This window comes from Elephantulus edwardii, unplaced genomic scaffold (genome assembly GCF_000299155.1).
Source record: "Elephantulus edwardii isolate Elephantulus edwardi_28Jun2011 unplaced genomic scaffold, EleEdw1.0 scaffold00113, whole genome shotgun sequence".
Taxonomy (NCBI): Eukaryota; Metazoa; Chordata; class Mammalia; order Macroscelidea; family Macroscelididae; genus Elephantulus; species Elephantulus edwardii.
This window is the reverse complement of record NW_006399863.1, coordinates 3,552,959-3,570,888: the sequence shown is the minus strand read 5'-3', so window position 1 is coordinate 3,570,888 and position 17,930 is coordinate 3,552,959. Positions and strand designations below refer to the sequence as shown.

The following is a 17,930-nucleotide window of genomic DNA, read 5'->3' as shown; positions in this document are numbered from 1 at the left end:
TCTCTCTCTCTCTTCTTTCTCTCTCCTTTCTCTCCTCTCTCTCTCTCCCTCCCTTCATCCTCTCTCTTTTCTTGACTGTTATTGCCAAGGGTATTTATTGTGGATTATAGCAAGATGAAATAATTAAACTCTTCTATCTTCTCTCCAGCTATTATAACGTTGCTTACTGGCCCACTGGTGAGGATTTTTGTTTTGTTGATGTTGAGATGTGATCCATATTCAAGGTTTTAGTCGTTGAGCTTTTGCAATAATAGTCTCAGCAAAGTTGTGTTGTCTGCATACCACAGGTTTTAATCAGTCTTCCTCCAATTCTGGAGCTATTTTTTTCTTCATAGTGCCCAACTGCATGGATGATTTGTTCTACTTAAGATTAAATAGGTATGGAGAGAGGATATAGACCCTACATACACCTTTTTTTAAAAAAACTATTCTTATACTAGTTTATTTACAAAATTCTAATACATTGTTTTTCACACCAGATTCTTCCAACTTCCCTCATCCTCCCCATCAAGTTGTAACAATCCCCTGATTATTTCCCTTCTGCCCACACATACTCATCACTCTGTTTCCACTCCCCCCCCTTTGGATCCTCACACTGGTTCTACAATAATAGTTTTATACAGTATTTGTCCTTGTGGGACTGAGTTAGTCCCCTCAGCATCACATTCTCCAGTCTCTCCCAAGTCAGGTAATAATTTACAAAATCATTTCTCCTATGTGCTGCGTAGTATTCCATCGTATGAATGTACCATCATTTCTCAATCCATTCTATTGCAGTTGGACATCTGGGATGTTTCCATGTTCTTATGATGGTAAATAACACTGCTGTGAACATTGGTGTACAAGTCTCCATTTGTGCCTCAGTTCAAATTTTCTCAGGGTATATTCCAAGCAGTGGAATAGCTGGGTCATATGGATTTTCTATGTTCAGCTTTTTGAGGAAGTGCCAAACTGACTCCCAGAGTGTTTTGTACCCTTTTACAATTTTACCAATAATGTATAAGACTTCCTATTTCACCACATCCTCTCCAACATTTATTACTTGCTGTCCTGTTAAACTTTACCACTGTTACTGGAGTAAGATGGTATCTCATTGTGGTTTTGATTTGCATCTCTCTTATTGCCAGTGATTTGGAGCATTTCTTCATGTGTCTGTTGGCTATTTGGATATCTTCCTCTGTGAAAATTCTCTCCATGTCTTGTGTTCATTTTGTAATTGGGTTATCGGTCTTTTTTTTGTGGAGGCCCAGGAGTATTCTGTAAACTTTTGTTATGTGACTCTTGTCTGAGATGGTATTACCATATGTTAGTTCCCAGTCAGTAGGTTCTCTTTTCACTCCACTGGAAAAAGTTTTTGATGCACACAGAGATTTAATCTTTATAAGGTCCTAGTCATCAATTTTATCCTCTTCATATTGTGCATTTCTGGCTGTATTTTGCAGTCTCTTTATACTGTAGACTAGGGCTTCTAAGCTTGATCCCAGTTTGTCTCTTATGAACTTTGTGGTTTTGGGCTTTATTCCCAGGTCTCTGATACACCTTGGGTTTATTTTTGTGTATGGTGTGAGATGTGGATCCTATTTCAGCTTTTTGTAGGTGGAAGTCCAGTTTTGCCAGCACCAATTGTTGAAGAGGTTTTCATTTCCCCATTTGATAGTTTTGATTTCCTTGTCAAATATCAGTTGACAATAGATCTGGGTCTCTTTTGGGTTCTCAGTTCTGTTCCATTGGCCTATGTGCCTGTCATTGTACCAGTATCATACTGTTTTGGTTACTGCAGTTGTATAGTAAGTTTTGAAGTCAGGGATTGCTCTGCCTCTCACCTCATTTTTGTTTCTCAGAAGTTTTTTGCTTATTTGGGGTCTCTTGGCTCTCCAAATAAATATGACAATTTTTCCTTTTGATCTTCTTGGAAAAGGAACTCGGTATCAGGATTGGGATTGTGTTGAACATTTAGGATACATACTTTTGGTAGGATACATACACCTTTCTTAATTTTAAATCATGCTGTGTTCCCCTTCTCTGTTTGAAAAATGGTCTCCTCATCTAGGTATTGATTTCAAATGAGAAATGTTCCAGGATTCTCATTCTTCTCAGTGTTATTCACAACTTGTTATGAACCACACAATCAAATGCCTTGCATAATCAATACAGGATGAAGACATATCCATCTTATATTCCCTGCTTTCAGCTAAGATTCATCATAACTCAGCAATAATATTCCTGTTGCCAAGGCCTCTTCTAAATACAGCTTCAACAGCTGGAAATTCTCAGCTGATGTATGTTGATTCAACCATCTTTGGGTGACCTGCAGCAAGATTTTGCTTGCATGTGGTATTAGTGAAAATTTCTGCATTCCATTGGAAATGTGGACAAATATGGATCTTTTCCAGACAGTTGATCAGGTAGCTATCTTCCAAATTTCCTAGCACAGACTGGTGAGTACACCTAGCATTGAAATTCACAATAGGAAACAAAAACCAGCCAACTGGTGTCTGCATACAGTTAGAACCAGAAGATAAAAATGTTTTCTACCATATGCACTGGAAGTAGAAAAGTCAGTCTGCAATTAAAAAAAAAAAAAAGGAAATAAAGAGATACCCAGGAGAAGCAGAGATAAGAAACGGGGGGATACTCCAAATTTCTGGATCTCGGTCTTTCTAATCCCTGCTTCTAGTCACTCCTGAGATTTAGTTGCATTATTTCCCTTAAGCTTTGTGAGACACCTCTGAACCTTTATAAGTAAATAAAAAAGACAAGCCCATTGTTGAGAGTTGGTTCTGCCTCCTGGTGATCCCATGTTGGTAGAACTGCTCTGCGACTTTCCTTGTCAGTAATGACTATGGAAGTATCAGAACCATGAGGTCAGCAGTCAAGTGCAAACAGTCTGCACCAGAGAGTCCTATCTCTATATCAACTGTCCCTTTTGTTAGCTAGACCAAGTAACTTCCTGTTACTTGCAAGCTGAGGATCTTAACCAATTAAATGGCTGGAAATATTTAGAAGACAAATTATAACATTTTGAAACTTTACCAAACTAACCCCATATGCTTTAAAATTCAAGACATTGTTGTTACACAAAATATAGAAATATTAACCTCTCTGAAAGTTCCATAATGGAGGTGTGAAAGTGTTTACAGATTGGAACGACCTCACGTCGCTCAGCCACGGTGAGCTCCAGTGTTTCTAAGAATTTCACAGCTACAAGTTCAAGAGCATCTTCAGGCCAAGGCTAAAAATAAGAAAAATAAAACTTTATCATGAAATTTAAGATAAGCCATTTCTCTTCAACTTTTTAAGCATCTCCTTATAGGAGAAGAACTTGGAGATGAGAAACTAAAAGGGGTCCTGGTGGCCCAGCAGACAGGCAGTTGTGCTGCTGCCCATTATTTTTTTTACCTGTGCCAAAGGCAGTTCAAATCCACTAGCTGCTCTACAGGAGTAAGAAATATAATTACTTCCCATGCAATCTATAGCCTCTGAAAACCTGCTGGAGGGTTGGCTATTAGTTCTGAATCAACAGTAATGACAAACAAAGTGATTTTCCCTAATAATAGAACTAGGTGGACAGCAATCACAATAAATCTATGAAGGATTTAATTAATATTTTATACACTACAATGAAAATAAAAACAATAAACAACATACAGGAAAGATCAATAGTACTTTGCACAGCAAAAATATATTTAGTGCCTTTCTCAACTCTCCACTTGAGTGTCTAGTCTCCTTCACTGACATTGTAGTTAAGTCCAGACTGACTCATAGTGGAGCTCCAGCAGTTTTTGGAGGTTATCAATTGCACAGAATGAGACTGCCCATCTTTCCAACCCCCAGAGAGGTGCCATCTCTGGGCTAAGCAGTGTAACTCCCAACGGACTGTGCCACCAGAGCTCCCTGGGTTATCTACTCTTTAAAACGTAAATCTTCAATCAAATTGACTCTGTAAAGTCTTCCTTAAACCAAACAATAACTTAGCTAAATTTGTAAAAATCCAGTATTGTGCAGAGTTATCTACTTGGCAACAGCAAGTGGAAATGCTAGAAAGATGCTCAGGGAGCCAGCCAAGGGAGAAGGAGCAATTTGGACCCTGAAAGTGAGGGTGGCTGAACACCTTGAAGAATCAGTGTTAAATGACCACATAAGCAAAAAAATCATTGAATCGATTCATGCTTTGTTGCATATGATTCTCATGTTATTTGAGAGCAATAAAATTTTTATAATGCTGCTGAGTGAAATACCTCAGTCACAAAATGACAAATACTGTATGGTGCCACTGTTGTAGAATGAGGCTGACATCAGGGTGGAAGTAAGACTGAGAAAAACTGGATAAATTATGTATACTGCATTGAAGCCAATGAGGGAGAGAACAGTTTAAAAGCAATATATTTTAGGGCATTGTGATTATCATAAGAGTTCGGAATGAGGCTTGCAGAGTGGAGTATACTCGGGGTGAGGGTGGGGAGGTGTGGGGGGATTGTATACCAATGAAGGAGTTTTTCTTTTGCTTTTAAAAAAGAGCAAACTGGGGGTTGGGGTGGGGTGGGCAGGGAGAAAAATGCAACAATGAATGAATGGAAATCCAAAATCTCTATAAATGTTCATTGAAATTAATAAAAAATTATGTTGCTAGATTAAATATCATATAATTGATAAATAACTGAAAACATTACAGAGATTTGCCTTACTGTTTTGAGTGTTTCACTTTAAAAACATCCTTTTAATCAGAAAAGTTTCATTATATCTGTAGCAGTTAGAATGCTTATAGCTAAAGTGACAACCACTTATAGTTAATCTCTCAACTATATATAGTTATAGAATATTTATTGTTACAGTGGTAGAAAACCAGTTTTAATGTCTTCAAACAAAGTCATCATTTAATAAGAAATGTAGAAAAAGGGTGTTCCCCAGGTTGCTTAATTCAGAAGATCAATCATATTCAAAGATTGAGATTCTTTTCCCTCCTTTACGCTACCTTTCTGAGTACAATTTGCCTTTATCCTCAGTCTTCACCCAACATGATGCTGCAGTTCTGGGCCAATGTTCAAACACAGCTGATGGACAGAATAGGCCTTTTTCTACCAGAATTCTCAAGAAGACCTTGTCTCAGACCCACAGGCAAGGAATGGGTCATGCATGCCTAGTGTACTTTGAAATAACACTATACCACTTAGGTACCTTGTTGTGTACCATCAAGTTGAAACCAACTCACAGTTGACCCTTCAGTTGGGGGTTTTTGGAGGCAGTAAATTGCATTAGAGGAAACTGCCCATCTTTTGCCTGTGGAGCAACTGGTGGATTTGAACCATGTGCCTTTGGGTTGACAGCGTAACTCCTTACCACCAGGCCACCAGAGCTCCCCGTCTTCCTCCTTACCAGCCAGCTATTCCAAACTACGTGCATTTGCCCGAATGTGCATACTCTCTCTCTCCCTCTGCACATCTATCACTAATTTATCTTCATATTTCAGATAGTAATTGTCATCTTATGGACATTCTTTGCACACAAAGATTATTACTTTTCTATAACTGCAATTGAAGATGTGCGGATTAACTTTGCCGTCTTCCAGACTTGAGTGTGAATTCTTTGTGAGAGTCATTCCTTATCAGTATCTGGTGCTGAGCACCATGACTATAATTCTAGCAAGAAATCAAGAAACATTAACTTACTGTGTAATAATAGAGCTTGAGTAAGATTTCAGTAAAACAGCAAAAAAATTAGATGCTAAAAAAATATTACAAACCTGAAACCAGTCAATGGTACAGCAATTGATGAGAGATGGGAATTGTCTCAAGCGATTTCGAAAGGCATCCCCAATTGGGCTAAAAGCCACTACGACATGAAGATTATTTTTGCAGCAATTCACAAAGAAAGCAAACAGGGCTAAGGGACTAAGCTCTTCATGTTTATTGCCAGCCTGGGCTGCTGGGCGAACACCCTAGGGAATATCAGAAAATAAGAGCCTCATGAATGAAAAAAACGACCAAAAGTATGATTAGCAGATGTTAGAATATTAAGACATTTAAAACCAAACTCAACTTGCTGCTGTCAAGTTGTAACTGACTCAATTGACTCTCTAGTGGGTTTCTAAAGCGGTAAACTGCACAGGATGAGATTGTTCATCTTGTTTCCTCATGCTGCTGCTGATGGTTCAAACCACCAGAGAATCTCAGCTTTTGCGCTAACAGTCTAACTCCCTTATAAATGATCAGATTAGGTGCAATGACTCTGGAAACAAACTCCCTGAGTTAAGACCCTGCTTACAACTTGGTAAACGTTATTTAATTTTCTATAACTTAGTTTCCTCAGATTCTATGCAAATGTAAAAAAGGGAAGAAGTGTACCTATATCAGAGGTTTGTTGAAAGATGAATGAGTTATTACATTCAAGTAATGACCTACATTCAAGTTCATCAAAAGAAAATCATTAAAATAATATGCTTAAATTTTCAGTTATTAATATCCTCTTCACAAAAATAACACTTATTATGGAGAATAAAAAAACGTTTCAAGACGAGAAGATTCCTGTGTGGAGAGCAGCAATACCAGAAAAAACATTTTACCTCCATCACTTCTTGTTTTTCATCTGCGGCAAAAATGTTGGGTACTTCTCCAGTATTGAGCACACTGTCAATGTCCTCTAGAAAGGCCTCTTCTTTAATCTGGGTGTCTGTGATCAGAAAGACGGTCTTCTGGCCCCTCATGCCCGCATTCCGCAAGAGACCCTTACAAATGAAAATGCACAGACAAGCAGGCTGAGGTGGACATTTGCTGGTTTAGCTTCCCTTTCCTTTCTCCTTCCATTAAGAATATTTTAATTTTAGGGTAGTAACTCTGTCCACTCCTAGTGGGCTGTCAGTCAGAATCTCTATCTTTACCATCCCCTGGATGAGAACAAAACCCAAACCGGCCAGAGTTCCCAAAGTTCTACCACACTTCACTGCCATCATGTCGTTTCTGATTTACAGCAGCAGCACTGCAGGACAGTGCTGAGTTGCTCTAATGGGGTTTCTTTTTTCTTTCTTATAAAACAACAGTAATTTCTAATTGTGATTTGAGTGAAAGTTCACAAAACAAATTGGTTTTCCATGCAAAATGTGTATGTTTATTTTGTGCCATTGATTGCAATCCCCATAATGAAACAGAGCTGTTCCCCCTACAGCCCTGTGTCTCCCATTTCCATTCACCCTCTTTCCTATCCCTCCCTGACTGCTAAGCTTCCTCCCTGGGCAAATACTGCCCTTGTATCCTGTAGGGTTGCTTGTTCCAAGTACTATGTTCCTCCGTGGTTTTACTAATCACCTTATAGGCCTGTGTACTATTTGGTTTCAAGTTAAGAAGTGGGAGTAATTTCCATTCCAGACTTGGAGGGTGACCAAAGATCCTACTATCCTTGTTTCCACCATTCTCTGTAAGGCTAGTAAGCATGAACTTTACAAGGTCTTGAATTATTTTTATCATACTCTAGCAAAAACCTTCTGTGTGATTCATTTCAGAACAGTCAGCAGTACTTGTCAAGTACCATCTAGCTCTTCTGCTCTCAAAGAAATGAAGACTTGCATTTGCAAGGTTTAGTCTCCGAATTTTTGTTCTACTTTGTTTCATTCATCTTTGCTTCTGATATCCATAAGGATCCCAGAAGTATAATCTTTGCAGAAGTATATTACCACATCTTTCTTCTATGAAGTGGCTTGTAAGTTTGAACCACCAATATTTCAGTGAACCACTGTACTAACAGGGCTTCTACTCCAAGTTCCTATGCATAATCATTAACACAAAGGAGGGTATGTGATCTCAGCAAGACTTATTCAGGTACTAAGGAGGACTTGAAAACAAAATGATCATTGTCTTTCTGAAACAGAAGCTTAAAAGTCCGTTAAATATAACTTCTAAAGGTCATCTATACACAACAACAAGGGTCATCTAATTTTGCTTCATGAAAGTAGCTTGCTCAGAACAAAGCCAAATATAAGAGTACAGAAACAGGAAATGTAAAGAGTAATAACTGAAGCCGTGATTTGAAACCTCTAAATTCACCCATGTCACAAACCTTTGTACTTTTTTCCCTATTATGTATACTTGATCTTCAACATAGGACAAAAATCCATTAAGTGGGGAAGAGAGAGTAACTTTAACAAGTGATGCTGGAAAAACTGGTTATCCATTTATTAAAAAATTTAAAAGGATACATACCTCATACCACATACAAAAACAAACAGAAAATGGATCAAAGGCCCAAAGATAGAGCCTAAAACTATAAAGATTATGAAAGGGGGGGAAAGGGACAAACTCAGGAACCCTGACTTATAGCATAAATAGTTTTTCAAATATAAAATATATAAACAGTAGAAGATAAACTAGACCATCAGGATTTCCTAAAAATTAAGCACTTAATGTATGTCCAAAGAAAGGAGACCTTGTGACATAGTTAAGTTTTGAGCTGCAAACTAAAAGGTCGGCAGTTCAAACACACTAGCTGCTGTGCTGGAGAAAGATGAACGGCCTCCTCCCTTTAAGCTGTATGGCCTTGGAAAGCCAGTTGAGCGGTGCCATGAGTCAGAACTGACTCAACAGTCCTGGGTTTGATGCATAACAAGTCTTCTCCAAAAGAGTGAAAGAGAGCCAACAGAATGGAAACAATTTTGTCAAGGACATATCCATCAAAGCTTTCTCTCTAAAATTTGTAGAACAGATTAACAGTAAAAGGACAAAGAATCCAATTTTTGTCTTTTTTTTCTCTCTCTCTCTTTGTTTACTGTTAAATCGGATCCAACTGGCACAGGAGGAGACTTGCCCTCCTTCAGCAGAGCATCTGGTAGATTCAAACACTGTGCCTTTGGGATTGCAATGCAGCTTCTTGCCCCTAGGCCACCAGAGCTCTCTAGAATCCAGTTGGTTTTTTTTTAATGTGTAAATTATATGAACAGACACTTAAACAAAGAAGACATTTAGGTGACCAAGAAAAGAAGAAATGCTTGTGATCACTAGCCATTTGTTGTTGGTGAAGGTGTGTAAACCATTGAGTCAGAATGGACCCAAGGCTGATCCTCCAGTGGGTTTTAAGAGGCAGTTAATCACACAGGACAAAATTACCTATCCTCCCATGGAGGAGATTGCCTATCCTTCTCCCGTGGAACAACAGGTGGATTCAAACCTCATGCCTTTGGGATTACAGTCCAGTTTCTAACCACTTCACCACCAGAGCTCCTCATTTAGAGAGACGTAAATTAGAAGAGCAATTAGACATGACATCTCTTCAGCAACGACAGCAATGATTAAAAAAAAACAAACAGAAAACAAATATTGATGAAAGTGTGGAGAGACTGACATTCTCATACATGGCAGGTGGGAATGTGAAGTGGTACAACCGCTATGGATAATTATATGGAATGCTTCCTTAGAAGGTTAATACCACATGGTAATCCCACTAATAGGTATATATCATAGAGAACTAAAAGTCATGGCATGGATATACATACACTAACATTCATCACAGTAGGTAAAATATGGAAGTACTTATCAACTTGAAACATATACACAATGGAATATTATGCGACATTAAAGAATAACAATGAATCCATAAAACATCTCCATAAAAAATAGCATGGATGAATGTGGAAGTAGAGGATATTATGCTGAATAAAATACATCAATCCTAAAAGATCCTACTGTATGAGATCACTATCATAAAAAGTGAAGAAATGGTTTACTTACAGAAAGAAATATTATTTGATGGTTATCAGGGATAGGAGAGTGAAGGACTGAATATCATTAACTAGAGAGTAGACATGTGCTATATTAACTTGGGAAAGAGAAAGACAATAAATAATAGGGAGAGGTCAGTACAGCATGAGGAAGGCCAAGGAAGACACTGGGAGGATCACCAGGGTAAAAAGCAACCATTGTCAATACTTAGACACACAATTCTGCAGTACCAGAAATAATAAGCAATTACTTAAAAGAGGATATACAGCTAGATATCCAGGTTGAACAAGTGTGGGATGGCATATAGGAGTACACCCAAGAGTATATATTGTTTTAGCAGAGGACATTTCCACATATGTATTTGCATGTGCTGTAAATAGTAGTCTAGTGAGCAAAGAGTTGCACTGTCAACTCAAAGGCAGGTCATTTGAATCCACCAACTGCTTCCCAGGAGAAAGATGAGCATCTTCTCATGAGATCTACAGCCTCTGAAAACATGGTGGAGGGTCAGTTATGAGTCAGTTCTGACTTGATGGCACATAACAGCACCAACTATAGAGCATATGGAGCAAAGTTATTAAAATTTCTTTGCTTTTCTCCCTAACTGTAACTAACTCCTGAGTAAACCACCATGAGAAGGAAAAAAAAATTTCTTTGCTATAACAACAACAAAACCTTTTTGAGAACCTGAAGCACTGGGCTTGAGAGCTTGGGACCAAAGTCTCAGTGCACATCTAGATCAATTGGCATAGCACAGTTTTCAGATCTTGTTTTACCTCCAACTTTAATGGGCAGCAATTGGTCTTAAAAGATTGTAAGGAGCCATCTAAGAACTACTGTTCTCTCCCTTTCTGAAGCAAAGAATAAAGAAAATCAAAGACTCAAATAAAGAATCAGTCAAAAGGACTAATTGATCCATGAATCACAGCTTCCATGAGCCTGAGATCAGAAGTATACTGGTATCACTACCGATCACTCCTATAGAGATCACAACTAAATTAATTATATCATAAAGGCACACTGGGCAGAGTGGAAGGAAAATGTAAAACAAAAGTCAAAATCATAAAAGAGACCACACACACTTAACTGGGAGAACTTCTAAGACTGTAATCCTCAGACACTCTTCAAGCTTGGAACAGACTACAACTCCAGGGATCACCCTTCAGCCAAACAACACACAGGCCTAAAAAGGAGTACATTCACCTGTGAGTACATTCCACATAGATGAATGTCCTCCTCAGCACAGCCAACTGCCTGAGATCAAAGGATGTGCCCAGGGATAGAGCTCAGAAGGAAAGAAGGGATAGAAAACAGAGACAAATGGCAACAGGGAGGCAGACAGAAGACTGCTGTTGAGGGGATTACTAAGGTCACAAAACAAAATGTGTATAAATTATTGAATGGAAAAGAATTTGATCTGTAAAATTTTGTTCAACTTACAAGAAAATCCTAAAAAAAGTTATGCTTAATTTGAAGTGGGTTCTGATATACAAAAGAGATTAAACAAAAATATGCTTTAAATCATTTTTTTAAAGCGGTTGGATTTTTCAGTCATGTAAGCCAATTACTTTTTCTTTTGTAGTGATTACGTGTTCAGTTGTCAATCCAAAGTTCATTGGTTAGAACCCATCAGCAATTCTCTTGGAGAAAGACGTGGCAGTATGCTTCAGTAAAGGTGTTAAGTCCTCGGAAACCTGTGGGGACAGTTCTACTTTGTCCTTGAGGATTGCTATGAGTTGGCAGTGGGGTTTTTAAGAAGTTTGAACCAGAATAAAGATAGATCATCAACCACTTTATAATAATGTACTGAATTACATTGTATTAGAAATTATTCCTCTGTTGTATAAACTTCCATCAGCCTCATGTTCTCATCAGTAACATGTAGAGACAACCATATTTATTACATTGATCTGGAAGAGATCATGTATGTAAAACACTAGGGGCAGTGCTCAGAACACACAGCAGGGGCTCTGTGCATAGAAACAGAATGAGAATATGTATGTAAAACACTAGGGGCAGTGCTCAGAACACACAACAGGGGCTCTATGGATAGCATCATCACCAATGTATCCAGTTCATAGCTACAGAAGCCAGCTCTGTCTCCCCAGGGAAAGCATATATCTTCTTAAAACAGCAGATTTCTTCATAACTTTACCTTCAAATCCTCTCTCCATTCATTTATACCGTAACTCTTGGAAATTTCTGGTTGGAAAATCTGCATTTTTGCCATGGATGTAGCCAAACGAGTTAAAGATTGACGACCACTTCCTCCAAATCCAACAAGTAAAGCATTTCCACCTGACTGTTTCAGAATGCGGCAGATTCGTGACAAATGTTCTAGTACATACCTACCACGAAATACCAAGCCATTCATTACATATCACAATGCCCATGTCAAAGCACATTTCCACATTCTACTTTGCTAGAAGAATGGTGCTTTTCTGCCATATATGTTACTATCTTAATGTTAAAGAGCTTACTTTTAAAAAAATTATTATTTTCCTCCCCCAAAAGCAATTGCAATTGCACCATAATATGCAAAGGAAAAGTAAGTAAAAGTACAAATACAGAAAGCTTAACAATGAGATTATAGGATGAGATTTTAATTGTTCATGCCGATAATATATTAACTCTTTTATTTTAAACCTATTTCTTCACTATTGTAACAGTATTTTTATGGGGAAAACAGAAAATGACAACTTATCTACCAATCACAAATTTAGAAAAGACTTTGTATTTTGCCAGTAACAAGTGAAATTTAAATTAAAACTACAAAAAATACCTTACACGTTCAAAACTTTTTATCTTTTTGTACATTTTCAAATGGACACTTTAAATTTTGTATGTTTTTATACTTTTTTGATATCTTTTTGTGCATTTAAGTCATCCACAATAAAATTCTGCAGAGCAACTGAAAGAATCTATATAAAATGTCAGTACCTAAAAATGACAAGATTCATTCTTGTTTTGTGAGTTTGATTATATTCATCTAAGCACTGGTCGACAATATCATTAAAATAATGAATGTCTGAAATTTCAGTATAAACTCTATCATCTCCTTCAAGGTCAGGATTCAAGTAATCACCAAACATGAGACTTCTTAAGTCCTCTTCAGTTACCTAATAACATGAAAATCAGCAAATTACAAAATTGAAAACATTTTTCCAGAATAAGCTTAAGAAACTATTACACAAAATTTTGTTTTGTTCATGTTTTGAAAATAAATTTTAAGTTTAAGGACTTGACTTGTAAATTCATTCTTTACACATTATGATAGAAAAGAATGTATTTGTAAAATCTGTACCTGAGGTAATATTAAGTCCTTAGAAAATGTTTAAAGATCAGCAGTCTTCTCCTAACTTTGTAAGATTTTTTTGTGTAGGTTGGTTTTTGTCAGAGGCTCCCATTTATGGAGTCGTTATACTAAAGTCCATCATAATGTGAAGAATTTCACATCACTAATACCAAGTAATTTCATGTCGTGTAAGGTTTTCTCATTTATAAAACTTCTATATTATATAAGCAATTTCTTCTGAAGGTAAATCTCAAAATCTAGTAGCTTAGTGGTAAGGAGCTGCGTTGCCAACCCAAAGGCACTCTGTTCAAATCCACCAGCTGCTCTGTCCTGTGCAACTTACTACTTCTGAAAACCTGCTGAAGGGTGAGATATGACTCTCAATTGTACATAACAACACAATATGAAGTAATTTAAAAGACTCTTATTATTAGGAAACATTAAAGATAAGGTCATTGATTTTAACAATCGATCCTATTGTAATGCTTTAATTTACTATGCTTTTAATCACTACACGTACTTACTGCGGCACTCCCTTTCCTCAAATGTGAGAAGATGCCATCAAATGATTCTCTAAAATGGTCCTTTATGACTGATTTGATTAAAGTGAACAGCCAGCCTCGATCTTCATCATCAATGAGGCGATCATAAAACACGCGGAGAACCTCGTGCACAAACAGGCGGATCATTGTGTGCTTGCTCTCCACCGCCTCTTTGTCAATGAGGAGGCAGCCCAGGATGACACGGGAAAAGTCACGCAAGTTGAAAGTGTAATGAGATTTGGTGGGAGTAGGCAAGAGGTTTTCCATGGATTTTTTATATATCTGAATATTAAAAGAGCAACAAAGCAAAAATAAGCTACTTATAACAGGAAAAGAATATAATAACAATATTTTGTAGAAAATACTTTGTTTACTTTACGAGACTATATTGATTTAGAAAATGGTATGGGCCTAATTAACACCCTTGGTACCAGTAATCAGGAAATAAAGTGACGCATTGCACTGGGAAAATCTGTAGTTAGGAACCTCTCCAAATTACTGAGGAGTAGTGATGTCAGTTTGAGGACTAAGGTGCATTTGATTCAGGCCATAGTCTTTCCAGTCACTTGCTATGCATCTGAGAGCTAGACCATGAATAGGAATGACAGAAGAATAGACACCTTTGAGAGATGGTGTTTGAGATAAGCACTGAACATCCCATGGACAACCAAGAGAACAGTTATGTCTTGAAGAGGGAGTAGCCGGAGTGCTCTTTAAAAGCAAGAATGAGGAGAGCTCTGGTGGCCTACTGGCAAGAAGCTACACTGCCATCCCAGAGGTACGTGGTTCGAATCCACCAGATGCTCTGCCAGAGAAGGAGGGGCAATCTCTTCCTGTACCAGTCAGATCTGATTTGATGGTACACACAAAAAAAATAATAAAAGAAAATTAAAAAGAAAAAAAGCAAGAATGATGAGGCTTCACCTCACATACTTTGGGCATGTTGCTAGGAGGGGCTACTCCTTGAAGAAGGACATGATGCGGGGAAGGGTGGAGGGTCTGTTAGGGAAAGAAAGACCCTCAACCAGGTGGACTGACATGGTCACTACTGCAATGGGCTCTTGTGTGTCAAGAAAGTGTGAGGTTGGTGCAGGATAGGCAAGATTAATATCTTTTGTTCACAGGATGTTTATGAGTTGAATTTGACTCAAAGGCACCTAACAACAAGCCATTAGTGACACAGACATTTTCATTCAGTGTTTAACCAAGGTGTAAGGGCACCACCAGGGCTCTTTGAGATAGAGAATAAAGTGCTATTTATAGACTGCACCTAATAACATTTTTCCACTGATAAAAAAGAAAGAGCTTTATAAAGAGATGTTCTTAAAAACTGATGGAATGATTCCAAGAAAGTGAATCCAAATATGAACTTCATTTTGTCAAATCTCGAGGCAATTTAGTTAGATGTTACCACTAATTTCCCTTTAAACAGATTTAGAAGCAAATGTGTGTAGAAGATCATGATCTGGGTAATTCCTTCAAAATAACTGGAAAATAGTCATTATTTCTCATTTAAATAATTAAAAAACTGAGCCACTAAAAGGTCAGTTTCAAGGAGCTTCAAGGAGTGAAGGAATTAGGAAAGACCCAGTGTGGATCTGAAAATTAGGGTGAGAGTTGGCACATATCAATGTTGATTGGTTTTATAAAACACAGTGTATAAGAGCGTATGAAACAACACAGTGAATGAACGTGTGAAACACAATGTACATGAGTGAAAAACAATGTATATGAATTTTGTAGGCAAACCAACATAAAATTTAAAAATATATTCTTTTCTTTTATTTTTTTTTTCTTGTTGTGTGCCATCGAATTAGATCCAACTGGCACAGGAGGAGATTGCCCCTCCTTCTCTAGCGGAGCAGCTGGTGGATTCGAACCGTATCCTTTGGGACTGCAACACAGCTTCTTTCCACTAGGCCAGCAGAGCTCCCTCAAATATATCCTTTTAAAAATATAATCTTAAAATGAGGGAGGGGAAAGGTCCATTTATCATTCAAAGTCACATAGTTAGGAAGTAGCACAGGTTCAATCCCACCGGTTAGGAACCGACTCACAGAGGACCCTTCAGCAGGTCTTCACGACAGACTTTCCGTCTCTCCCCTGAGGAGTAGTGATGGATTCAAATCACACACCTGTGGTTGACAGTGCAGATCCCTCTTCACCAGGTCACTAGTTCTGAGCTCCTGTTTTCAAGCCTTTTGAAAATATCTCCTCTGTGACTGAAGACCCCAATAGATACTTTAGGGAAATGTTTAGGTGTAGGTGGGGGATCCTATGAGGTCGATAGCTCTTAACTAAGACATTTTCTGAAACATCACTTCCTTACCTCCATTGTCCCACTGACAATTTGATTCCCAATTAAAAAGTACTCTGGAACAAAGTCGTGATTCCGGAGATAGAACGATACAATGGCTGAGAAGATACGGATCATGGTGTCATCACTGAAAGTGTTAATGGTGCAGATATTGAAATGTCTAATAAACCGAGGGGTGACGGGATTTCTTCCCCCTCCAGGAGGGCCCATGGCAGCAATCAGCTCAATATCAACTAAGGTGATTTTACTCGTGTCCTTAAGGTCATACCTGGAAAGCACATAGAAATTGGAAAATAATCAGTGATACAGCCAATAAGACAGAGTGAATCATGTTGCTGTTGGGTGCTGTTGAGTCAACTACAACTCATGACTCTATGGGCAACAAATGTGAGCCTCCCCCAATCCTACAACATCCTCAGCATCTCTGATATGCTTGAACCTGTTGTTACAGTCACCGTGTCAATCCAACTTTTGGGAGTCTTAATTTCTTTCTCTGACCCTCCACCTCTCTCAGCATAATAACCTTTTCCAGTGAAATACAGATCTCTCTAAAAATGCAATCTGATTTCACCTTCTTCAATTTCACTCTTCACTTTTCCTTTTATTAGTTCAGATGTATGGATGAGAGGCAAATCCGTCCTGTTGCTTCTTTATGGGTAATGTGACCGTATGTCCCATTTTGCCTAATTTTTTTTTTACTTTAACAAATAGAAATTTATTTACTTATAATTTAGAATCCATAAATCCAAATTCAGAGTACTACTTTGAGGTGCTGCCCATTCTCTTGAACCTGTGGAGAAAAGTCCTTGCTTCCATCCACACCTGTAGGTCAGGCATTCCTGGGAGATCTACAAGTGTTCTGGCCTTCCTTTGGGTCAAGGGACTTCCTTACACAGGGTCTCAGATCCAAAATAATACACTCCACTTCTGGAAATGCTTTCTTGATTGTGCCTAGAATAATTCTTGTCACCTTTCACTCTCAGACATGCCCCAGTTTTAAGATAATTTTGTGCATATTATCAGGAGGGGGCCAGTCCCTGAAGAAGGACATTATGTTTGAAAAAGTAGAGGGTCATCAAAAATTAAAAAGACCCTTAACGAGATAGATTGACACTGTGATTGAAACAGTGGGCTGCAGCAGAGCAGAGAATGTGAGGGTGTGACAGGAATGGGCAGAGTTTCATTCTGCTGTGCACTATAGTGTCACTCTAACTGGGGATGCCACAGCATCTCAACCTCATCAATCAATTACAGCTAAGTCCTGGTCTCCTCTTCTTTACTCAAACTGAACATAAAGATGTCTATGTGTACTATACACTTTTATCCCAGTGAAAGATAATGGAAAGATGCAAAGAATTTTCAATCATTAGGAGGCATCTTATGAAACAGTTTGGTTAAAACCACTCCGACTGAAAGGTGTCTATTATCAATATGCCATTATTGAGGCTCTTGGGGGGGGGAATTAGGAGATAAATTTATATAGCCAGTCCTTAGTTTAAGATGCACTTTGAGAGTATTTCTCTTCTGTAACAACTCTAAAAACAATCAATTTGGGGATGACAAGCTTCACAAAACTGCACACACAGTATGGAGAATGAATAAAATAACAGATATGCACTGATAAGGACGTATGCTTAAGAGAAATATTTACAAACTGTAAAATGATGTACAAAACAGTATGTATACTGTGATCCTACTTATATAAAATAAAGTATATGTTTATGTAGGAATAGGGAGCACACTGTTAATACTGGTGGTCTCTGTCTGGGAGGCAGAATTCCAAGGACCTGCAGTAATAACAAAACTGTATCTCCAAAATTACTTCACTCCATAATAGTATACCCTTGCTTTAAAGTAAAAGTCACGGTGTAAAGAGATTAGGAAGCAATATTTAAAAGGAGAAAATGAAGAATTCTTAATCTTAACTAAAAGACACAATGTCTTATGCATATGAAACTTATTGTACTGTCATAATGGGAATGAAGAAACAGAAGGGTCATCTATGAAATTGCTATCAAAGCCAAGCCATCCAGAAAGGTGATGATTCCAGTCAGTCACAAAAAATATAGTTTAAA

General features: G+C 37.9%; 1 protein-coding gene across 1 annotated transcript in view; it reads right to left on the bottom strand.

Moving 5' to 3' along the window:
* Window positions 1-17,930, bottom strand: part of DNAH12 (dynein, axonemal, heavy chain 12) — a 225,301-nt gene that overhangs the window by 82,915 nt on the left and 124,456 nt on the right. The window contains exons 39-45 of the mRNA XM_006892286.1: window positions 15,868-16,123; window positions 13,521-13,820; window positions 12,642-12,820; window positions 11,857-12,049; window positions 6,560-6,721; window positions 5,741-5,935; window positions 3,099-3,232 (exon numbers count right to left, since the gene is read on the bottom strand). Of these exons, the coding sequence (XP_006892348.1) occupies window positions 3,099-3,232; window positions 5,741-5,935; window positions 6,560-6,721; window positions 11,857-12,049; window positions 12,642-12,820; window positions 13,521-13,820; window positions 15,868-16,123 (1,419 nt within the window). The remainder of the gene's footprint in view (window positions 1-3,098; window positions 3,233-5,740; window positions 5,936-6,559; window positions 6,722-11,856; window positions 12,050-12,641; window positions 12,821-13,520; window positions 13,821-15,867; window positions 16,124-17,930) is intronic.